The 25,553-nt window shown below is 42.7% G+C and overlaps 1 protein-coding gene across 6 annotated transcripts in view; it reads right to left on the reverse strand.

Moving 5' to 3' along the window:
• Nucleotides 1-9,747, reverse strand: part of AP1S2 (adaptor related protein complex 1 subunit sigma 2) — a 32,792-nt gene extending 23,045 nt beyond the window's left edge. For all 6 annotated transcript variants that reach the window (XR_007510180.1, XR_007510178.1, XR_007510179.1 and 3 more), the window contains exons 1-3: nucleotides 9,620-9,747; nucleotides 8,232-8,410; nucleotides 730-838 (exon numbers count right to left, since the gene is read on the reverse strand). Coding sequence is in view for 3 of the 6 variants with exons in the window: in XM_049834218.1 (XP_049690175.1) it covers nucleotides 730-838; nucleotides 8,232-8,410 (288 nt within the window). In the remaining 3 variants the exon portion in view is untranslated. The remainder of the gene's footprint in view (nucleotides 1-729; nucleotides 839-8,231; nucleotides 8,411-9,619) is intronic.
• Nucleotides 9,748-25,553: the final 15,806 nt, after the last annotated feature.

The raw sequence follows: 25,553 nt of genomic DNA on the forward strand, positions 1-25,553 counted from the left end.
TGAGTTAAAAACAGTTACAGCAACCTCTTTGAAAAATGTTTTCATATTTAAAAAGAGTTCAATTCACTACCATCAGTATGACGTGGTTCTTCATGAAGCACAAGAATATCCTTATAAAACCTCTTTTCTTGCCTGCAGTATCCAAAGGCAGATCATGCAATCTTAACAGAAAAATGTGAAAACACAATCTCAAATTTCTTATTCATCCTGTGCATTTCCTAGTCAGAAGGACTAGGAAGGCAGAAGGACGAGCAGCAGTTTTTCTAAGAGTGCTAATGTACATTACTACAGTTTGCGTTTGCTACCTGGGTAAGCAGATGTCTGTCTTTTCTTTCCTTACCACTCCTGCTAGTTCACAACCAACTGCCTCCTTTGGAAGCAGATGCAAGAAGTGCTCACACAACAGAGCAGTGCCAGGGAGAAGAAAAGCTGGGTGCCTAGACAGAAAGCTAAGGGTAAGATTTTATCTGACCAAGTGATACTACTATGAAATAAAACAAATACAGGCAATTAACACCAGAATACTAACAGTTGTTCTCCCAAATTAATTTTTCAACAGTTATATAGGCAGCCATCAGTTTAGTTTGGCTAAGCAAGCAACATAAAATGTCGATGCACCTTTTCAACAGCTAATTGATGGTGTTTTTTTAAAGGGCTGTGGGCATTAAAACAAAATGACATAATGTAAAGAAACTATGAATATATAAAAAATAAAAAGAAATTACTTACACTGCCAAAATACTTGTCAAGAAGTTCTACATAGCGATGAATTATTTCCAGAGTTATTAGTTCATTGTCCTGATCTTCAATAGCACAGCAGAAATAGAGGCTTGCATATCTGTAATAACAAAATAATCCTGATGTTAGCATAAGGACATGAGCAAAATGAATGCACTTGAGATGTATTACATTCTCAGTAGTCCTTCATACGCAAGTTTAGCATACTATTACTTTAAATCAACAGCCATGCAAGTTCTACCAAAGAATGGCTGCAAAACCAGCAGACATACACATGTACAAAAGGGATCTGCCTCAAGTCAAGCAGGACTTCAGTCTTTACCATCCTTTAGCTGACAGAATTAAATTAGCCTAAGAGGTGGCTGGAAAAGGAAATGTATTTGATTGTTTGGCCTCCTGGCAGAGTTCTGGGGCAAGATATTTTCTCTACTATCTGTAACATCCAGACACTACTATACTAATCAACACATTCAATCTTAAATTTTTATCAAACAAGCTACACAGCAATATTAAAAACTATAGAAAATGCCTTGGGAAAAATAAATTGAATTAGCAATGAGGATTTGGTCCTTATAGTGAATTTAACAAATGCCCCCCAAACTCCAAAACTAACACTGACATCATATAACCCACCTGCTATTAAGTCAACAACTCAATCACTACCAACTGTCCCAGTATTAGACTAATGAGAGGCCATCAGCTAGTTTCTAGCAATGCACTTCCACCTTGGAAGACAGGGAATTCTTTACTTCAGGTATGATCTTGAGTTCCACTTTAACAGAAAGACCATCCAATTCTACTGTGACCAATCATACACTTGTTCAAGTCATGTTTAAAAAAGCTGATGCAAAAACAAAACAGGAATGAAAGCTAAAAAAACCCGTTTAGTCTTTTCTAAAGTGCCAAAACCATATGCCAGACACACATGGCACAAATAAGATTAAGTATCACCTGTTGTAACTGGTAATTTACATGAACCAAAACCAGCTTTTGTTTGCCTGTTTAGAGAGGACAACTGGCCACATTAAGCACCAAGTAGCCAGCCCTATTGAAAAACAAGTCATTAAGATGTGAATGCCAAGTTTAAGATGCATATGTTTCCCATGCACAGAAACACATACATCTTTTAAACATTACGTATATTTTATCAGCTAGGACTTTGTAAGCCCACAAAGAATCTGTCAAGGTTTTCGGCTCCAAGTCCTGCAAAAAAAATGTTGCATTTTGTAGTATGTTCAAATTTGTCTCCCAGCCACTCACCTAGCATCATTCATGACCTGAAAGTCCCCCCACTCTGCTCTAGCTGAGTCAAATTCCTATGGCTTCATCATGAACAACTAATCAGAGTAACTCTTGAGTAAAAGTTTTAAACTAATATAAAAAAATTACTGCCTATGGCTTCTTTCCATTCTACCACAAAATATGATGGGAAAGAGAGGAAGACACCTCCATTGAAGCACTTAAAACTTTAATTCCCTTGCTCTTTCATCTCTTCACCATGGTGACTTCTCAGCTCATCAGAAGTCCTATCTGAGCATGGTTCTTTTGATTTTACATTGTTGTGCTTGTGCCTCACTAATTTTTCAAGGACATTTACAGTCCTTGTAGTAGCTTGCAAGATTCAATCTGTATAAGGCATCTTTTAGACAAAGCTATTTTTAAAATTATTGGAAAGTGATACTATAAAGAAAAATCATTCCTACTGAGGAATTTATAAGTCAAACTCCATACTATTGTATTTCATTGCAGGAGAAAGAGCTTTGGCACATTAGTTGACATTTACAGTAATTACCAGCACTCAGGCCAAATCCATCTAAACAAAGCCTTCTTCATATTCAGATGAGCAGCACTGATTATGAAGTGTAGTTAAACTGTTCCCTCACAGTGCTGAAACCGACGTTGAATCATATACCAGCAGACCTCATCAAATCAAATTCAACTCAAATATTTGAAATTTATCCACATGGGACAGCCCTTTTGTGCTTCCCTATTACTTAAGAGTCTCTTTTGATGCACAGAACTATTTTATGCAAATACCCACCAAAAAAAGAGGGGGGGGCAGAACTACATAACAAAGTATTTTCCCAGAAAGTGGTCTGCTCTGTGTCCTCATTTAAAAGAAAATATAACATACTTTTGTAAGACTTTATTTGGCAGCTAGTGAGTAGACTACACATTCAAGCTCTGCCAACTGCAGTTTTGGAGAAAGAATACCAAGAAACAAAAACTACTCAGTGGGCGTCTTGACACAAAATGGAGGCCTGGGTATCTATCATTATATGCAGAGAATATTTTTCAAAGTATTTTTTTAAGTAGCAACTGAGACTAATGGATTACTACTCAGCAAAAGAAAACAAATGCAGGTTCAATAAGCCTACACAGCAAATAGCAGAAGAGTATAAACAAGTCAGCCAGCACTGCAAAGGGCATGAGCATGCTACAAAGGTATACCTTTCTTCAGACACAAATTCTCAAAGGCAATAGTTTATTTTTTTTCCTCTGCAGACCAGGGCTCCAGAAAAAAAAGCATCTACATAGTCTACAGCAGATAAACTAGAGGTTTTGCCAAGTGTAGCATCTTACATGGAGACTGTCCATACAAAGTAGATTACTGTACTTGGGCTGAAAAAGGTTTCTGCTCAGCAGAAGCGTTGTTTCTTCCTAATGAGCCTGACAGAACCCTGTCGTTTATATGCATCCAATGAACAGGCAAATCTTGACAGTAAAGTATGCCACATCACACAACAGCAAATGTAGTGCAGTCTGTAAGAAACGTTCTGCCCTTTTTACTCCTATTGCAATTGTGGTGTTTTGGTTGTTTGTTTTTTTTCCTCAACAGGTATTATTAGCAGAATCTTCAAGCCCAACTCAGCTGCTTACACTCACTTAGGGAAATATTTTACAGTAAACATTCTCCACTTGTCAGAAAGGGGACCAAGCACAGAGAGACCAAAATCAGTTTGGAAAAAGTCACCTAAAAACATAGAATTAAAGAACAGAAAGGAAACACAAGAGATAAATACACAAATTCCTGCTTTCAGATAGATGGCCTTAGAGCTTTTTGTGCTAGCAAACAAATTCATGAACCTTCCCGTCAATAATTGCACCAGTTCAGTAGCAGGAAGCCTCACAAATTGTCAGGCAATGCTTCAGCAGAGTTCTCCACTACTACTCTGCTCGCAACCAGGTTCAGTAACTCTGCTGGGAGATCAGGTCACTGTGGACAGAGCATAAACTTGCAAATCCTATCAGTTCAATGGTGTTCTCCTACCAGGTGAGAACACACCTGCTTGAAGTCATCCCTGGAAGTTTGTCACCAGGTAAAGCTGCAAGCAAGCCATAAGTCTGTCAGCATCTAAGTCACTTTGCATGTAGATCCTAATTAGACATTTAAAGCTTATGGAGTTCAGCAGGAGCAGAGCTGAATTGCCACTGACAACTCAGCTGCCTTTGAGGCAGACAGGTGCGTAAGGGAGCCCAAGAATCTGTATTTTGGTGATAGCTGACCCAGTGAAAACTGGGACCACTAAAAAGTTGTACTTGGCAAAAGATTTTTTTTCTCCTCCAAAAAACTTACACATTTCTTTAATAAAACAAGAAGTTCTGAGACTCTGGGACAGATTAGTCACTACAGAAATCAACAACAATAACACTACCAAAGTTAAGCATTTCTTTTACAGTTTCTCATTTCAGCAAGGTCACACCCTCCCAGTAGTTTTAGAAATTAACAAAAGCTTGGTACTGGTAATCCTCTAAGAAAAAGCAGCTGCCTCCTGATGCTGAAGTCCTCCTGTGCCACATGACCTAGAATGCTGTACAAAGAGGACCCCATCAAGTTAAAATAATCAAACCCAAGTACCTAATTCACTATAATCATTGCATTCAGTCAGTTTTACAGAGCCACCTAATTAACACCACAGTAACATGTTTTAACAGATACAACTGGCAGCTAAAATGTACATAAAGAAAGATAGGGATCATGTCAACTGCTGGGCACACACCACTAGCCACAGGACTGCACCTTAGGTTCACAATACTTTGAGCTGAGGCACACTACTTGCAGAATGGGCTCTTTCATTGTTTCTTTCAGTGGGGAAGGGTAAAAAGAAAGTTGTAAAACTTATTTTTCCATAAATCTTTAACATAACCTATGATTATAGTTATTTAATGTTACAGTGAAAGACGATCACCACAACATTAAGGGCAGCACAAGTTACAACAGTTTTGTAACTTCATACTGCAAAGTGACACATAAAAGCAAAGCCACAATCCTTAATCAAGTTACCAATCAACAATAACAAGTCCCAGGATCTCAGTAAACCAAGTACTAACAAAGTAAAATTTACATAGAAATTGGTTATTCTGCAATTTCTGAATTTGACTGCAATATAACTCATACTGCCAGAAGCTAAAATAGTGAACAGCTGAGATCTTCAAAGAAAAAAAAATCACATCAATCATAAGTTTCCTTTTTTTAGTAAAACTAGGAATTTTAACATTTAACACATTTCTCTGCCACAAGGGGAAAGCTGTATGAACTTCTAACCTGTATGCTCCAATACCACTACAGTTAGTTTTTAAAACAACAAAATGAAAAGTGATCATTAACTGTGTTTGCCAAGTTTGAGCTGTGTGCAGATGAATCCCTCTCTATTTTCTTAAAGCGCGACTGTTGTTGGCTTCCAATATTTGAATTTTTTTTCTTTCCAGCAAGTTACTTCAAACCTCTATTTGTCTCTTGAAGTTAAAAGCTCACATCCTTTTTCAATCTTCTGGTGTCTACCAGTCTGAAAAACTGTCTTCCAAACGAGCTACAGAACACAGGCATCCCAATTCATGAACCATGTCAAGAGCAGGGCACCTTTCCATCTGTGTTGTGTAGCACTAAAAAAAAATAAAGGCCGCAACAACTTACCCTATTTTGCAACCATTATCAATGCTACATGTATGAAACCAAGGAAAATAAAAGTTAGTCACACACACTCAGATAGATTTTAAAACACAGTTCTATTTTCTTGAAGTTTCATTCAGCAAGCATCCTATGAGGATGAAATGCTACAGAGCTAAGGAGGCTAATCAAAATAGTCCAGCTTTCTTGATAAATGTTAAGTATCAGAAACAGCAAAAGCTACTGGCTTGCCGATTTTGCATTTGAGTTCATTCTGTTCTTACAAAGAGGTACATCAATGAGACCCTCGAGTATACTTCCCATAATGCCAACTGTTCTTTGAGTCGCAGTATCTAGGTCAATTCTCTTTTACACATTGATAGTAAATACACAAGAACAGCACATCAGTTTCAGCAATACAAGACTCATAATAGCAATACGCACATGCAACATGTACAATAGCACCATGAACCTACTTTTATAGCTTATATTGAAAAACATTTGCACCAGGAGGTTCAGGTCCTTCCCAGTAATAGATCAGACAAGAACAGATCTTAGTAGAGATGCTCAAAAGCCTTTTGTCTGTGAGCAACTGGGAGCACCTTTTGCAATTTCACAAACCACACAAAGTTCCTGCAGGTGTTTCTTTTTTAGCCACCCACCTTTCAGAAAGTATTAGACTTTGACTATTACAGTTGTCATCTTGGGATTATCTACTTTTGAGCTATAGCAGATCTGTCTTTTCTAAGAGTCATACTAGCTGGTGCTCATCAACTTTAATTACAGCACCATAATTGGAAGAAGTCCCACGAATGTAAAAGCTGTTAATGTTATCATATACAGGAATTTAAACTATCACCTCTTATACCCAGTCCTTCTGGTAATGTTTTACCCTAACAAAACACGGCAAAAAAGCAAAAGTAAAACAGGATTTGAGATGTTCATTAGCTTGATACAAGGTAATCTTAAGCAAGATTTCATAGGCTAACTGTGCCAGATTGGTTTGCAGACAGTGAAATAAACTACCGCAGTCAGCTGTGCACACCAACAGTCTAGCAGATGGACTGCAGTCTACATCCAGCCCAAAATGGGCTGGATACATCTCCCAGCAAATTTCTTCATTCTCCTTGACCACAGAACCCTCAGCACACTGAGATGCAGGAACACCACAACTTTCAGGAATTCAAATGATCACACCCAAATTTCCACCAGTTCCCTAGATGCAGAAGGACATGACAAGTAGCTGTTAACAGCAATAAACAGACAGGGAGGGAAAGCAGCTGCATGGAATCAACTCACCACCAGAACAGCTACTGCTGTTCAAGACTGGGCAAGGAAAGGAACAGACTGGCCTACTCATGCCTAATTTTTCTGATCTAGTCCCATAAAAGCCCAGCTGAAAGAGCACTTCCAGGCATTAACACTTAAAGGAGCACACAAAGGATTTGAGCAAGCTCATCTACATGTACATACAAGAAGTTCTGTGAGGAAAGCAAGAGGCAGAAGAAAAAACATGTATGGTTTCTCTAAACACAGCCTTACACATTGTTCCTCCTCTTTCCTCATCCTTGTGTTAAAGAACTACATGCATTAGATAGACTGGTAACATTGATGTGCATGATGTTACATGCACCAATGTAGATATGAAACCAGGACTTAGAACATCTAAACTTTTTTGATTCCACCCATTTGGTATACTGGAAAAGTTACAGACTCTTCACTTCAGCTCCAGTTCTCTGTCCTACCTTCAGAAAGGATACAACAACATTTATTGTAGGGCACAAATTACTTACCATCTCAAAGCAAAAATGCATAAACCTTCTGAAGTTTATAACTAACCAGGGAAAGGAGATAACTCAAGCTTCCGTAGCACCAGCTTTAGCTGGAAGAGATGCAGCCTACCAAATCAGGATGAGGATTAGTGTTACTTGTGGAGAAAAATATGTTCACACCACTACGCTGTAATACATTCTAAAGATCAGCGGAAAGCTAAAAAATGCTTGCCAAATACTCCCAGAAAAGTTAGGGAACAACTGAGAAATGAAACTACTGCAAAGAAAATTACACAGTACTTCCACTAAAAGAAAGTTAGTCATGATTTTTTCAATTAGGAGAAATGCCTTTTTATTCATCGCAAAAAAACCAAACACACCAAAACACAAACTAGGTACTCTGAAAAAATTATTTCCTTGTTTCTACGAGCCTTTAAAAGCAAGTTACATTTTCAGGCGATTTATGAAGTCATTGCTTGAAGTAAATGTTTATAAAATTTAGTTTTTCTTTATCACCTATTAAATCTTACATGCTTCGCATTTATGTACTGCGTGAATCTAAGCAGAGTACCAAGAACTACCACTCCCTATAAAAGTAGGAGGAAACCTCATTTCTTCAGCACATTTCTAAACGCATGAGTGATTTTGCACACATGAATGATTCCTACTTGGTTATCAAATTTGATTCAAGGGAAAAGTCAGTCTTCTCCATAACCAGCAGAGGGAAGGGAAAAAAAAAACAACAAGAAAAAAATCAACTTTCATTATCTTCTTCCTACTTATTACGCTGTTTGTGATGTATGGCAATTACGAGGTTAGTGAGACAGAACAACCTTTTGTAGACAATCTTCAGGTCTCTCCATTCCAGGAAGCTGCACATTTTCGGTTTGCGGGCTAATACTGTTTGAACAAGTTCCCTTGTGATTTTCTTCTTTTCTTTGTCAGATAATGGGACATACCACTTCTGGAGTCTCAGTTTCCCCTGGCGACTAAAAAGCAACATAAACTGCATCTGTTGAATTAGAAGAAGGAAACAAAAAAAAGAATTAATCTCGGTCTCTTAATTCTAAAAAGATTTCTGTGAGGAAAACCAAACAGAAGGCAAGATAGCCATCCGAAGCCCTAGCTACATTACGCATTTCTATAGCGGTAGCAGATGTTACACAAGATTTGGAAGTACCAATAATACAAAGGATTCCGCTGAACAAGGTCGGTCAAAGCAAAGATAGTAGAAAGCACACGCAAGTTTCAGAAACGGGTATCAGAACCGCCAGGCAGCGAGTGAATACACCCAAATTTCAGACAAACCGTGTCCAGCACTGGCAGGGTTGCATTTGCGTTTACTAAAGAAAATGACAAAAACCAGCACAGCAGTCTCCTCAAATACCCAAACTCATTTTCAATTCACCGGATTAGAGCCTTACAGCAGCAGCAATTTGCACTTAAGATCTTTCCGAAAAGCCTCCGAATACTTTAAAAGGCATTAAATCTCCCAACGGAGAGTCCTACGGCATAGAAAAGCCTAGTCTTTTCTCACATTACACAAAAGGAGTAGAGATTAAGTGCTTTCCCTGCGGTCCTATGTTCCAGGTCTCGCTTCCTCCAACGGAGTGATGTTGCAATTATATTTTAAGAGGAACTTGTCGGCTGTGCTTTCCAGCAGCTGTAATATTAAAGGAAACGGCTTTTTTTTTTTTCCTCTCCCCCCCCCCCCCTTTTTTCGCTCGAAGTTGTATTGGACTGATGAAGTTTCCCAGCCAATACGACAGACGCGAAACACGACGAGAAAACCCAGCCTAGTCCCGGGTGGCAAGTCCGACCAGCGCCAGCACAGACAAGAGGCGGCGGCTCCGAAGCCCGGCGGTGCCGGGGCGCTCCCTCCCGCCGCCACGGCCCCCCCGCAACTCCCGCCGCGGCTCCTCCCCAGGCGGGAGCGGTCGCGGTCGGCCCGCCCCGGCCCGTGAGGAGAGCGGCGCCGGCTCCCCTCCACCGGGCGAGGGGGCAGCCGCCGCCCGTCCCGGAGGAGCGGGGAGGGGAAGCGGCGCCGCCGGGGCTGCGCCCAGCTCGCCACGGCTAACGGCCGCCGGCCCGGCTGAGGAAGGGGTCCCGCAACCCGCGGCGGGGAGAACACCTCCCGAGTCCCCGTCGCGACCCACGGCGGGCTCCCGCGTCCCGGCGAGGGGAGGGAGGCGAGTCCCTTCTACGGCGCGGCTGTGCTCACCGTGCCCCGAGGAGAACGAGGAGGGAGGAGGAGAAAGAAGGAGAGGAGGCGGCGGCGGCACCGCTCCCCGGGCGGGCGCTGCTGCTGCTGCCGCGGCGGCTGCCGAGCGGGACTGAGGGGAGGGGAGATGCCACCGGCTCGAGCCCGGCGCGCGCGCGCGCGCGCGCGCCTCAACGGCTCCCCCCTCCCTTCTCTCTCTCTCTCCCCCCTGAGCGACGCGCGGTATTGGCCAATAGGAGGGAGGAAAAGGCGTCGAAGGCGGAGCTGGCGGCGGCGGTGGGAGGGGCTGAGGCAGGAGGTGGGGTTAGAGAACCTAACCCGCCTGGCCCGAATGGGGATAGGGCGACAGCCGGGGCGGCAACAGCCAACCGGGAAAGCGGAATGCAGATAGCGGTCCTCAAGCAGCCAATGGGCCGGCGAGGCAGGCGGTTGGGGAAATGACATCAGTCAATCAGGCGCCCGGAGAGCGAGGCTCCGCCTTCACCCGCCCCGTTGCCCGAGGCGGGCGGGCGGAGCGCGCCTGCGCCGCGCGGTGTTTCCTTCCAGCACGTGCGCGCCCCGTGGCGGGGGGGGGGGGGGCGTTGGGCGGGAAGCTCTGGCCGTGAGGGGAGGGGGAGGCGGGCCCGCCGGAAAGTTTTTTTTTTTCCTCAAAGTCACCTTGATTTGCGAGCGTTAATTAAGATTGGCAGGAGGAGCCGCCGTTATCCCTTCGGCGGTGCTGTGTTTTCGCAACTGCGGTTTTTATTTCATTTTTGTTTCCTACTCCTGTACAGCTAAAGAGGTTTTCCGTGCCAAAACAGCTCGATCTGGGGGTTGGTTTGTCTGGTTTGGGGGTTTTGCGTCTTTTTTTTTTTTTTTTTTTTTTTTTTTTTAGCTCTAATGGAGGTAGGCTGAAAATACACGGTGAAATTTTAGTTGAAAGAAATTGAGAGATGTGCCTCTTAGAGCCGAAGCGGGAGCACCTTACAAAAAAAATCTTTTAAGGAGCTAAAGCTCTCTCCATCCTTGGTGCTCATCCCCCCAGCATTAAAGGTGGCAATAATCAGAAAAGATTACTTTAACCGGCTGATCCTTTAATGGTGTAACACAGTGATTGACAGGACTAGGGGAAAAGGTTGCGCTCCCTTCCGCAGCTCTCCGTTAGGAGCAGCTCCAAGTGCTTTGGGACGTGTCACGCTTTTATTACTTTTTATTACTGACACTTAAGAAAAGCCTATTCTTCTGGCTACAAAACAGCTGTGGCAGCAGAAACCAGTGCTGGAAATGCTTTTGTGTAAAAATGTGGATGTTCTGAAAGGAAAGCCAATTCTCTGGCGTTTCAAGGAATGGTATAATCAATTGTACTTGAGGAAAACTGCAAATATATTTCCCATTTTGTGGTAGAGTTTATAACTGTAAGAGAAAACTGACATGAGGACGAGGGGGCATGCGTGAAACCAAACTGAATGGGTAAGGCAACTACAATATTAGGGTCACATAGAAAGTGAGACCTAGCGGTCCAGGGGCTCGTTCCTGTCATAGTTAACGTTTGTTTAGCAGCCATCCTCTTCGCATTTGACCTTGCCTTTCATCAAGCGCAGGAACAGATGTGTATAGATCAGTTATCTCACTTCCCTTGTACCATTGTTTTATTTTGTCCTCAGTAGTTGCCACACATTGCAGCTCTGCTTGTTTCTTATGAGGCTATTCCATGGTCTAAAATACCCTGTTGTTCAGAAAGCTTTCAGAAATGATCTCTTTCCTAATCTGCACTTCGCTGTTCTTGAATTTAGCATCATGTATCCCATGAGATCTCTGTTATGAGTGCATGCATGCTTCAGGTGCTTCTAGATCTTCTAAATCATTATTTTTAAGCCAGGAACCAACTTTTATTCCTCTTCATCAGAGCTACTTCCTGTATATTAGCATCATTATGGTAATGGGAGCTCAGAAATGAATTTCTAAAGGACTCATACCAGACATGTGTTATGATTTGTCATTTCCCAGCTCAGTGAAATATTTCTGCCTGTGGATCAAACCACACATTCTACAAATGCTTAGTTGATTGAAATCAGCTGAACTACCCAGATGGTTCAAGAAATGTATGTATTTTGGTGGCATAAAGGCAAAGTCTCAGAGCTCCACTGATGCTTTTTTTTTTTTTTTTTTTTTGATCCTGTATCTTTGTTTTAATTTTTTGTCAGATTTCCTGCTCAGTTTCAGTTTATGGTTTCATCCAGTGATACAAGGGCATTGTTCCACTGTTCCTTCTCCCTCCTCTCTGTTATGTAGCCGGATTTCTTCAGCCCTTAACTTGGAATTTCTTAATTAAATCTCCTTCTGGTCAGAATTGCTCTGCTATATGCAGTTTCAGGTGGTATGATAAGGCATGTGAGACCAGTGGTATGTCGGGAACTGTGTCTAGCCAGCTCTAGCTCAGCTGAAGCTTTCGGTCTTCCTCAGCCAGTCCTGCCCCCTCATCACTGTTCCAGTGGGAGGATGCAATTTTCTCAAGCCTGCCCAGATTGCCACTCATATTGTTAAGAAATATTAGTTGATCAGCTTAAATAAGTAAGTTTTAAATAGAATTAATCACTTAGACTTGTAATGTTGTGTGATTTAGTATGCTCCTCGCTTACTTAGCATGAGTAGATAGATTTGCTGAAGCCTTAAGCTGCAAGCTGTAAACTTTCACCTAGATTAGCTGAACTTGTACTGAACTTGTATCTCTTCAAGCAAGACAAGGCCTTCAGGGCCAGCACAAACCAGAAGATGAGGAGGGTACAACTTGACAAGATAACAGCCTGCCTGGTGACAGTGAAGGAATCCAGTACGGAGTCAGAAGGTGTCAGAAGATCTCAGGCCAAAATCACTATTAGACCAAAGGGTGCATGAAAGGTGTGTGCAGATTGCATGAGGGGCAGATGCATAGTCCGTAAGGGTATAATTGCCTGGGAATTTCTTTGTTCGGCGTCCCTCCCTGGAGGCACCCAGCTCAAGCTGATCCTGCTGCTGTACCACTCTATTAAATTATTTTTACAAGATTCGATGCCCGAGATTCTGCTTCAGGAAGCCAAGGGTTCGAACTGCGGAGTAACTAACACCGGGCACCCAGACTGAACTGCGCTTCTTTAACACACATGATTATTCTTTAACTAATTTCTCTCAAAACGAGCCTCCTTATTTTAAGCACTTTAAGGTGTTATTCCACGGCAGCTTCAGATGATATGAATTGCAACTTCTCCCACCCCCTCCTCCCATTCCCTGCCCTGTGTTCCCATCTCTTTTCCTGTGCTGGCACTTCGCTGCGTCTCACATGGGGCATTGCCAACGAGGCTGGTTTGGGCTGCACAGGTGAGGATACAACAAACAACTAAGAGGGACAATTTCAGGATCAAGTACCGCCGTCGGGAGAGCAGTGACAAGTGGAGGTAGTGCTGTCTTTTCTGTTTGTGCTGTTTCTTTCAGGAACTTCTGAAGACCTTCTGTCTGCATTTTGTTTCAGTGTTGCAATTTGTACTAATTACCCCCCTTTATACTGACTCCATCATTTGTTCCTGTAAGAAATTATCCTGTCACTTACCCATTGAACTAGCGATATACTGAACTAGTAATTATCAAATTGATAAAGATACATATGATGCTTAAAACAATAATGTAATAGCCTTTGAGTATTCCACAAACCCATGACAATGCAAATGTCATGCAGTCTAATTTTAGACATGACACAGTGAGTCTTCTGTTCATTAGCCTTTGTCTATTGTCTTATAACCAGCTTTAACAAGGTGGATTTTAAAGAATGAGCTCAGTATTTTTGTTTCTAGGCCATGAATGATAACCCCCTTGTTTATTATGGATGGATTTTTTAACTGCTAGAGTTGTAAAATCCTTGGTATTCCATTTTAGATGTAAGGCAAGTCTTCAGGGGATATATCCATTGACCATAAGACATTTGGGGTCCCCAGCCAAGAGTTTGCTCTCTAGGTTATTTCCAGCATGACTTGAGACACAGAAGAGAACTGCCTGGAGGTGGGGAGAGAGGCAGGATGGGAGGAAGGAAGCTTATATCAAATAAGATTAAATTTGCTTGGGTTTGCCTGGTATGGTTTATGTCAATTCTTGAGGATTTTTGTTTGTTTGATTGGTTGCTTGGGGGTTTTTGTTTGGTTGGTTTTTTAATTAATTAGAATATGGTAAGTTTGTCTGGAATATTGGGTCTTGTACCAAAATTAATAAGGCCAACATCCTGGCATTTGGCACTTCATGCATGCATGGTGTTAGTGCCAAATCTGAAGCCCCTAAAAGAATTTTGTTGTGTTTTCATTCTTAGCCAAAATGATGGGTAAACAAAGAGGCCTTTATGACATGAATTATTTATTAATTCCAATGGAAAGTTTGTTTACTATACTTTAACAGCTTGCCTTCTGCCCCCCCTCCCCCACTTCAGGAAAGCAACCCAGTCTTTAGTAAAGAAAGGCTTTGTTCCTGCATCCCTTTCAACCATCTCACTACTCAAAAGAGGAGGGCAACACGTATTAAAAGTGTATACTGTATCTTTGCAGGTCTCCATTGAAGTAGGTGGTGGATGTATGATTAAGACTCATTTTATTGTTAATTTATCTTCTTGATGCTCTATATCAGACTCCATTTTCATTGACTGAATAACTGTGGAGTCATTATGAAGGCAATAAGAACTGAGTTACTAGCCTTGGAAGTGATTACTGCTAGATTTTTGCCTCTTGAGCGCCTCCAAACAGGATGTTGCGTTATTATATGCAATTCTTTTCTCTGATGTACTGTCTGAGCATTGGCCAAACTATCAGTGTACCACTATGATTCATGCAGAACACTTAATCTCAGTGGAGCCAAAGAAAGTACACATGAGACCGTAAATGACAGTTTTCATTGTTATGCTCCTTTTTTTAAGTGGAGCTCTCTCTCTCGATGAAATACTATTTAGTGTAATCTAGTAGCCTGATTGCTAGATGCTAGTAAATCATCAGATCATGCCTGGAATCCTTACCTGCCTGTCTTTTCTCTGTAGGTGTTACAGGTTTGCCTGCTAGAGACTTCTAGACATTAAAGTTCTTTTAAATACGGTTGGTTTCTAAATGTCATGTGTGGCTCTCCCTCAGGAACATGGATGTCAGGTCACACGTGTGTTATGCAGAGCTACAAAATGAGCATCATGGATGTTCATCCTTGAAGTTGAATTTTCAGAGCTGAAGGAGTAGTTTGAAAACGTTAAGTGTGGTCTTCCAGCCTGGTTCTGAGAATTACAGAGCCTAACCATGGCTTATACACGTCATTTGCTTTGGAAAATAAAACCCTGCTTTTGAAAGTATCTGAATATGCACAAATGAGGTAAGGAAATGTGGTAGTTGCCAGTCAGCAAGGGCTTCCTCTTATTTACCATCTTTATTAGCTTGAGCCTGGTGCGAGGCACAGCAGCTGTTTGAATAAGACATGCACAAGCCAGCTGGTAGCATTGTGCATGTTGGGCTAGTGAGCAGCAGATTTCTCTTTTTTTTACTTAGGTGATGTTCTTGTCTTTCTTTCTTCAGTGTTTATATTGGAGTAAGGCTTCGAGGCCCCAGAATTGAAGAAATGAACTGCTGTGCAGACACTTATGAAGATATTTTCAGAACTCCTAATGCTCCTTCCTGCTCCACTGCTTCAAACTGTGCCACAGCACAGCAAAGAATTGAATGGTTTCTGAAGCAAGTGTGTGAGGAAACCTGGCTTTTCAGCCTCACGAGGTAGTTGTTGGGAGGAAGCGGGAGAGAGAGGGAGAGAGGAAAGAAAGAGAGGAGGCTGGGATTTCCGAGACTCCGTCAGTACTTTGAGGAGTTGTTGAATAAAGCATCTTACATACATCTTGCTCATCCTCTGGCACTCCTAAGAAAGCAGCAGCTGCCACGGCACTTTGTGAAGTGGCTGATGCTGCAGGTTAAGCAGTACATACTTACTGGATCCTTCCCCTCAGATGAAGTAGTACTTGGACAGGCTTGTGCCGAGCTGCTCCATTTTGCCCAGGATGAGGAATTTTTTTTAATATACCAGAGTACAACTCCGGATAGGACACCTGTGAAGTCAGGCACATTCATAGTAAGACAGTACATAGGCTTTCTGGAACACACTTTGATCACCCTAAATCCACTAAAGTTCTCATTTAGGCATACGTGTCCTTTTCTGTCCTTGCTTGCTATGAAACAAGTCCAACTGATGATCCTGTAAAGCCTCTTATCTAGCTGCGTGTGGAGCCTGGTCTAACATAGCCCAGAAGGTACTGCCTTTTGCACCAAGGAGATAATCCAGTTTCCAACTTCTGACTTTCCCAGATTCGCATATTGTTTTGTGCAACTGGGACAGAAGATACAGACTTGCATAGCATCTGTCCAAATTTTCTGGAGATAGAAACTTCACATGGAAACTTGGAAACTGATTGGAATATGAAATGGTAGCCCAAAACTAAAATGTTCCATGTTATAATCAGACTCCTAAATCTCCCAAGCTTCTGCACTGATCTATATAGTATTACACTAAGCTTTCATTTCACATCCTTCTGGAAAACTCAGTATAACTTCCTCTGTCATTTTAAAGAAAATATATTACAAGATCTTCCTAGTTCTTGCCACTACCATAAAGGGACGATGCAGGCTGTAATGCCTTCATTTATTGCCATTTTCTTTTTGGCTGAAGAGTTTAAAGAGAATGAAACTGGGGCAACCAAAGGCCTGTAAACCGTTTACTCCCTACTTTTAAAGGCTCAAAAAGAATTTAAATTATGCATAGATTTTGTGCTGGCTGTGTTCACATGTGTGAGAAAATTTCATCTGTGTGGATTCCCATTCAAGCCATCTAGACCACCTCTGTTGCCATTACTTTGTAAAGGCTATCTTTGCAGTGCCACCCTCGTCTGACCTTAAAGCTGCCAAACAGCAATTACAGCAAACGTGTTTGTCGGGGGGATGTGTGCATCAGTTGAAAGAGTGTGTACCTGGGATCTCTCGGTTTTGAAGGATTTTGAAGAACTAAAGAGCACAGGAAATGAAGCTGATGAAGCTCACCATGAGATCTTATTAAAGGCAAATGTGACCTTATAAACAAAATCTCTAGAGTTGACTGTGTCCCTTTAGACTTCCACATACTATGAAGCACCAAAATTTGTTTCTGGCTGAGATCACATGTGTGATCATAACAGAAGATAAGGATGCTGTCTGTTAAGTCCTCCTTGTGCCTTTGGGTTTCTTGATTGGCAAGTGAACTGATTTGGGACTTGCTTCGTGTGCGCTCTGTAGGAGGGGATGGGGTTTGGGATTGTTACGGGTTTGTGCCGCACGTTTTTTTGGGAGCAGGGTAGGGGCTGCAGGGCCGGCTCCTGTGAGAAGCTGCTGGAAGCTCCCGCGGCTCCAAGCCGGACCCGCCTCTGGCCCAGGCCGAGCCCCTCAGGGACAGTGGAAACACCGGTGGGAGAGCAGATTTCAGAGGGGAAACCTGCAGGGAGTGGGGGATTGGAACGGGAGAGGAACCCCTCTGTGGGTACCGAGGTCAGGGAGGAAGGCAGGAGGGGATGCCCCCGCAGCCCGCGGTGAGGCGGCAGGCTGTCCCCCCCAGCCATGGAGGGGAGCGGAGGCCCCCCAAGATGGCCGCCGCTCCGTGGAGTAGGATGTGACTGAAGGACTGAACCCTGTGGGAAGGACCCGCGCTGGAGAAGTTGTTGGAGGACTGTCTGCTGCGGGAGACACCCCATGGCGGAGCAGGACCGAGCGCGGAGGAGTCCTCCTCCCCCTGAGGAGGAAGGAGCGGCAGAGACCAGGTATGACAGACTGACCCCAGCCCCTGTTCCCCTGCGCCGCCGGGGGGAGGAGGGAGAGAGAACCGGGAGTGGGGCTGAGGTGGGAAGGAGGGAGGGATGGGGGGAAGGTGTTCTCAGGTCGGGTTTGACTTCTCAGTATCCTTGTTTTGATCTGATTGGTAGTAAGTTAAATTGATTTCATTCCTTCCCCAAGTTGAGCCTGTCTTTTTCCCGTGCCCATAAGTGGGGAGTGATCCCTCCCTGTCCTTGTCTCGACCCACGAGCATTTCTTTGTATTTTCTTCTTATCCCACGGCGGCTGGGGGGAGGAGTAGTGAGTGAGCGGCTGGGTGGTGCTTTGTTACCAGCTGGGCTGAAACCACGACAGGGATACTTTGCGTCACTATTTTGTTTCACTCTTCACAAATTCATGAATGTCTTGTTGTCTTTGGGTATTTTATGGCTCTGGGCTTGTTCTTAATCTTGTTTGATACCTTAGCTTTAGATCATTTTGTTCCTTCTCTTCATTCACATATCTTTCTTTTTAATATGTGTTCTGCTTCTTCTGGTACTTTCACACACACACACATAGACACACTTCCACTCGCACTCCATTAAGTCTGATGTTAATATTTCTTACAAATCACTGCAAGCTCCTCCTTCTTCCTTGAACGCTTTGTTCCTCAAGTGCAACCCTCACTCTTTATTTCCATCTGTATGGTAGCATATCAAATACAGGTGGAAACCTGCCTCAGTAAGAAGGCCACATTTACTCTCTGACTTTAGGATTCTGCCCTATTCCAATGGGTCATTAGTGGAACAAAGCCAAAAGGACATTCAATTATTTGCTCAAGTCTGAAAGGCCAGTGTTTCAAAACTGCAGAGTGTGCCACTAACAAGGATGAATCCTTTGGCAATGTATCCTTTCTACTGAAAATACTTGCCATGTGGAACCTAAGACCCTTATTACAAATTCATGAATGATTTTAATCCATCCTGGCAGCTTTCATAAGCATTGCAGTCATCTGGAAGCAAAAAAGATCATTGGTTTGTGCAAAATAATACAGCTATGCCCATATTTGATCTAGCTCTCTAGTGGGAAAGGAATACTTAAACATTTTAAAAAAAATTAATCAAGAGACGTTTCTGCTATATTACATCTCAACAATCTATTCAGAAGTCGTATTCAATAAGAGATAATAACTCAACACAGAGCATCAACAAAAGAAAAAAAATGTCTAAAACGTGCACAGCACTTGATGTGTTGGAGAAGTTGTAAAATCGTGTTGTAAAACTTAACTACCAGTTGTCAGAAACTAACACACTAATAGGAGAATCTGACTATCAAGAAGTCCTTTCATTTCTATATAATATTTTAAACTCTTTCCCCAAAACATGAGTTTCTCTTTGAGCACTCTTAACTTAGGCACCATTTGTTGCAGAGACAAAGCTGTCAGAAAGGAAATCAGATCTGAGAGCGAGCAGCTTTTATTTCCCTGGGGCATTATGGTGTAAAATGATAGCAACAGTCAACAAGTAACATTTATTGTGGTAGATGCTTGAAGAAGTACCCAATAGCTGATTTCTAGTACAATTTTCATAATATTATTTTTCTGAGTAAGCAACTGTTGTGGAAACAAAAGAGATACTGTGTGATCACAAGTCAGAGAGGAATCATGCATGGGAGAGGATGCATTGAAATGAGTAGTGTTCCAGAGCTGTGGTGTATAATACAGTTGACCCTGATGTCAGGCCAAAACTAAAGATTCAAACTTTCAAAATTCCATCTCTTATTGCTGTAAGAGCCAAACACAGCTGAGCTTTGGGTAGGGCTCCTAAATGCTATGAAATCTCTTCATTCTGTAGGTAGAACAGGCTTGTCCCACTTGCTCAGATTTGCAAAAGGAACTCGGGTAAAGAAAGGTTATAATTAATCTCTCTTCCCAGTCTGCCATGAAGAAATTAGTTTTACAGCTTGCATTGCCACTGATAAATAATATCAATAAAAAATAATAATAATCAGAATTAGGCATCCCTCCTCAATTTGCATTGAGGGGTACCAAAGAACAGCGTAGTGAAATCACTCTCAGGCAGCTAAACAGTCTGAAGAAATTAAGTCTGTGTATAAACTACATGTAGATTTAAAAAAAAACAACCACAAAACCCAACAAAAAAACAACAACAAAACCCCAAACCAAACCCTGAGACCCATGCCTGAAACAGAGCAACAAGCTGGGGAATATTTAGGTTGGTTTATATTTATTTACAAATGTTGGTAGCAGATGGTTACCAACATTCCATCAGTATGGCTGTTTAAGCAACTTAAAAGCTGTAACAAACAGCACAATTTATGTAGCAGCTCGCCTTCTTTAGCCCACTCTTACTTGTGTTACCCAGAACAACTCCCATTACCATTCATCACACAGCTAAGTAGCTAAAAAAAGGAAATAGATGCAACTGCAAAACCAGGAAAGCAGCATGGTTGTCCAAAACTAGAGATCAGTGGTTTCTCCATCATAAATGCCTGCTGTGAGTGATAGTTCCATGCACAAATTATTGTTTTCAGAAGATTTCTTCCTCTCCTAAGTACAGAGTGTACCTTGGTTATTAAAGCTTGTAGAAGCTACAGATGTAGACGCTGCCTTAGCGGCTAGATAGGCATAATTTATCTCACTGCTCTCTTTTTAAGAGAGCATATATTTAGCAGACAAACTAAACTAGTCTGCTTTTTTTCCCACATTACCCTTTTATTTTCATGCAACTCCCAAGCTGGCTGAGATGTGGTGATGATGGAGAGATGAAGGTGGCTGGTCAAACGGATGCCTGTGATACCTATTGGCTAAAAAATACTATGTAAAGAAAATAAATACATACAAATGGAGGTCTGAGCTGAATTTCCCAAAAAGAAGGCCTCACACCTAAGAATATTGCATCTAAAGTTGTCATACAGGACATACCTTTTTTTTTTTTATACCTCCCACTGAAACAGTTTAATTCAGGTGGGCTCCTCTTTCTTGGATACCCAATTCACTCACAAATTCATGAAGAAAGATTATGTATGCACAGGCAGCTGGACAGAACTACTTGTGATACCAACGTGGAGGTAGAAGAAAACAATTCTATCGCCATAAAAGGGATGGGCAATATAATGAGCAAGCAGTGATTTAAAAATGGAAACATGAATGCTTGCTTTGTAAATATTTACCATGAAGCTGACTTTCCTGTTCAAGCAAGTGGTAAGGAACAGGGTGGTCACTTGTTCAGGAGAATGTCACTGTAGATGGCCCGGAGAGGAGAGTACCACCGTCATTTCTCTGTCTGAGTTGGCCTCACAGCCTGCCTGGCACCAGAAACCTCCATTCAGCAAGAGCTCAAAGTGTGCGTGTGCATGTGTGCGCGCGCGTTTCTGTCTGAGAAAGGATTACTGACTGTACACCTGCAAATTGAAAGAGGCACTGACTACACTAATTTGATCCTTCCTGGGAAAATTCTATGTACAGGAGTGATGCAACGTCATAAAAACCAGGTGCAGTCTGAACCGGAAATGGGTGTGGTTTAAGCTGGTTTAATTGATTACATTAAAAATATTAAGAGGCTGAGGAAAAAAAGTGTTTTTCCTTTCTTTCCTTTACATGTAGTACATGCTCAAAACAACTTGTATGAGAGTATCTCCTTAATTAGGAGAGGTGCACTTTTAAAAGATTCTTTCTGCATAACTTGACGCGTTCCACAGCAAGTTTTATTTAAGACCAGGATGTGCGTGTTTAGATCCGATGCGTGCAGGGTATATGCCCACTGTACATTTTGCTGAGGTCCCCTCTCAGCCGTGAGCAGCTCTGAGCGTGGCCACGAGCCCAGCATGTGAGCCTTTCAATGCCGCAGTGTGGCTGATACTCCCGTCACCTCGTGGTTTCTGTACCTGCTTGTGTGTAGTGGAGCGCGGAGCCCGTACCTCTGTCTGCAGGGACCTGCCCTCGTGCCACCCGCGGGAGCCCTGGCGTGGCCGGGCTGACAGGGCTGAAGGACGGGGATGTAGGGCTGACCGTGCTCCGGCGCGCCTGCACCCTTGCTGCAGATCCGCCCAGTCCTAGAAACAGACAGGTGCTAAGTCAGTTTTGGGCCTTAAAGCAGCGCCAGACTGAAATCGCCAGACTGAGGGGTGGATGATGGATGGGTGCAGGCTGAGAACTGGCTGAGCGCCCTGAATAACTCCGGTTTAGACATCACCACGCTGGAGGAGACTTTGGCAGCATCTGCACTTACCTTCCACTGAGCGCTGAATCATCCTGCTCAGCTGGGCTAAGCAGTACCTGGCCAGGGAAGGGACGCCAGGGAAGGATGCCGCTGTGCCAAGGGGCCGTGCCTGGCTGGGGCTCGGAGCAAGCTCTGGGGCTCGGAGTGCTCCTGGTTCCTGGGCGCACTCACAGCCGTCCTCCCACCCGCGCAGGGCAGGCGCCGACGGAGCCAGACGGAGCCAGACGTGCGGGGTCTGTCTCTGAGAAAAAGGCAGATCTGCCAGACACCAGGCAGGCAGATTTATGTGGTTGCTCTTCTCTCCCTGCGCTGCAGAGTGGAGCCCGTGCCTCACCATCTCTTGGGAAGCAGAAGCTGTGGGCCTTGCCGGCGGTGTATGCAACCGGTGCCGTTAGACTTGTCTTAGAAGTTGCTGGTAATGACGTATTTAGGTTACAGCAGATGACATTTTCATTAGTGGTGCTGTTTCTGGAGAGGAGCGCTGAGTAGTGATCATTATTATTGCTTTAACAGATTGTATCTGTGCACAGCTGCCACCTGCCACTCTCAATACTGCGCTGTAGAGACAGCCCTGTTTTTCAGTCCTAGTGGGTGACCTTATTATAAGTTCCATGTTTTCAAAGCCCACAGAAGCCTGGCCCCAAATTATGCAATTTAGAAATAAATACATTGGAAGGCTCCTTTTTGTTGCTGTTTGGCTTCTGGGTCTTTAGTATCCATGCAGGTCATTTTTCATTTTTTTGTCAGGCTAAGATTTTAGGTGTGGGAAGGAGGGAAGGAAGGGGGAAGAGGGGAGGGAAGGACAGAAGAAAGGAAGGGAAGAAAGGGGGGAGAAGGGAAGGGAAAAAGGGAAGAATAGCAAGCAAGAAGAAGAAGAAAAATAATTTCTGCAGAGCACCACCAGGATCTATGCCTTTAAGAAAAGAAACAGGTAAAATAACTTTCACATAAAACCAGAGACAATAGCTCTGTCAAGCTTGGCTCGCTGAACAAGAGTGAAAGGCAAAGTAAATGAATATATTTTATCCAGCAATAGCTTGTCAGCTTAAAATTATCCATGCCAGCACAGACATTAACAGGGTTGTAAAGCCACCCCATTCCCTTCTCATAAATTCCCCAGCTTGAATTAGTCAACTTGAGATTTCTTGTCCCCTCAGTACTTGTGATTCTTGGGACTCTAACCCACAGCAGTCCAGGTAATGGATTACCTTGGTGCTGAATTTTATTTTATTTCCTGAAGTAAGAGGGCTGGGATTTCAGGCTTTTACACTTGAGTGCTACCTTTACTTTCTGGGCTATTGAATATGCAGGTGCAGAAGGACAGAGTAATTTGGGATCTGTGGTTTCTCTAGCTGGCTGGGGGTCACAGAGGTGATAATTCAGAAAAGGAGTTAAGACAGTGGGGGATCCAGGAGTAATTGTTTGGATGATGCTACAAAAGTACAATATGATTTTGGGAAAAACGCAGTGCTCTGAGCTTTGTCTGGAGGACTGACTCCCTAAGGCCTGTCCAGGCAGTCACCTGAGTCAGTGTGAAATATGGCATGGATTGTTTGGAAGGTGTGAATTTGGACCCTTGTGCTGTGTAAATCCCTACATCTACCCGTTTAATAGACAGATACAAGTTTACACCACTGGCAAGTTTGGCAATAACTTTAATTTATAATCCAAATCCTTTGTCACAAATCTGGATAAAATGACTCCAAAACGTGATCCTTGACACTGGGAACAGTGTCATTTAAATGCAAGCTGTGGATTGGCCGCGGTCAAAGGTTTCTGCTATTCATTGCTTCCATTTTAAATGTGTGTAGAAAGAATGGATTTTGTAGTTGAAAGCCTGGTAACGCTGATATCCTTGTTCAATTTTTTAGCACCATCTGTTCTTCCCAAGTAGAAATTCCTGACAAATCATGTGAGCAAAAACTTACTTTATTTCTCTATGCAGCAGATGAACCATTAGAATTATGGAAATCTGGTTGGGCAAAGAAATATGTTTATAAAATGATTGGTTTAAGTCTTTGTTTTCTGAGAAAATGACTTTTTAATGTACTGACAGCTGTCTCCCTCTGGCATGTTTTCAGTTTAACAGTTTATGTCGGAGCCAGATCATTTGTTTCATAACTGGCTGTAGCATAACAAACAGCACTTTTAAACCTCCAATCAGCCCACGTATCACATAAATATTATCTGTCCCAATTGGGATACTTTTTGAATCACTGTGTTCACTTAATCATGCCTGAAAAATACGTAAATAATATGACCACTTGATAATCCTCTTTTAAGTCACATAGATAAAAAATTGAGTTGAGTGAAACATTTGGATATTTTTATTAGGTCATTTTAATTTAGAGTCAAGGAAGCTACCCAGCACATTAATGTATATTTATTTATTTGCTAAAATAGTTCTATAGTGCTTCTTCAAATCCTATCTAGAAAACAAATATTATTTTCTGATCCCTGGAGCTTCCAAAGCCCAGTGCACTGGGCGCTGTGCAAATATACTCCGGAGGCCTACAGGCTAAATCAGAGGTTCATTTAAATGTCTTCATACCTTGCTTTCAGATAGGAGAGCCCTGGGCTTCATGGTCCAGTCCCTCCATCTGTATCCAGTGGTGTCCAGCTGGACCCAGGCTGGTTTTGTGTGGGTGAGTGCAGAAGTCTGCACACAATTTGTTGTCAGCACTCCCATCCCTTGAGCATCCTACAGGACATCCTCAGCACCACTTTGGAGCAGTGCCTGCACCTTGGGTTGAAAACTGCACTCTGAACACAGATATCAAGTCGTGGTAGGGGCAGCTGGAAGCGAAACAGAGGGAAGTTCTCTTCATTTCCATCTAAAGTGGTCTTTTGACGTTATTTTATCACCTTAATGGTATGTGGTGGATGTGACATAGAAATGGCAACATCAGACTATTATTTCTATTATTGGCAGTGTGGTGCTACCTTTCCCTGTTTCATAGGGAAAACAGAAGATTATAGGCCAATTGATCTGTAGCGTATTCTGTGTACCGTGATGCCACCCATAATCGTTTGATAAGGATCCCTTAACATTGTGTTGAAGAGATGTTGGTGATTTTACTGATTGATTAGATCTACTCATTGTGGAACCAGAGCAATGCTCAAAGCATCTCCTCGAGGCTTAAATATGTTCTTTGTTCCTGAACAATGGCATTTGTACCCTCTCCTAAATCCCATTCGTCAAATAAATTTTGCAACCAAAGTGGCAAGGATCTACTGTAAGTAGAAAATTTTCTTGCTAACCAAACAGTGAATGTTACCAGTCTCTAGTGTATTTCTGAGGCGCATCTGCATCTGTGATCTGTCCCTGGGCTATATACATTCTGAACTGAAACATTTATTTTGTGTCACAATAATGTGCTTATGGACCGTGTAAAAACAGAACAAATATTAAAACCTTTGCAAGCCTTATACCACAAATGAATAGATGCAAAAGGAAGGAAAAATAAAAGCTCTCTGTAGAAATAAGCATCTGGATAAAACATCTATAAGGGAAATTATGCCTGGTGGATGGCTTTTTAGATGAAAACCAGAAGCCCCATTAAATAAGTATTTGTTGGCAGGCTGTTGGAGGTTGCAGCCATGGGTAGGAAGTGTGGTCTTCTGACCTGTGCCTCCAAGATTTTCACTATAATCTGTGACAGTACTACTGTGACACCAGTATGAAACGTGGAGCTACAGAGGCAGCATTACCAAGGTTATACTGCCTGTGCATTGTATGGGTTCCTTTCCCTTCCTTTCCCTACAATGACTGTCAAATCTGAATTAACTCTGATTCAAGGTAAGGCCTGAATGTCATTATTGCACTGGACCCTGGGAGGTCTCATTGAACATAGTATTCATTGTGTGCTGGTCACAACTCTAGAGCAGATTGTACCATATGGAG

This window comes from Accipiter gentilis, chromosome 31 (genome assembly GCF_929443795.1).
Source record: "Accipiter gentilis chromosome 31, bAccGen1.1, whole genome shotgun sequence".
Taxonomy (NCBI): domain Eukaryota; kingdom Metazoa; phylum Chordata; class Aves; order Accipitriformes; family Accipitridae; genus Astur; species Astur gentilis.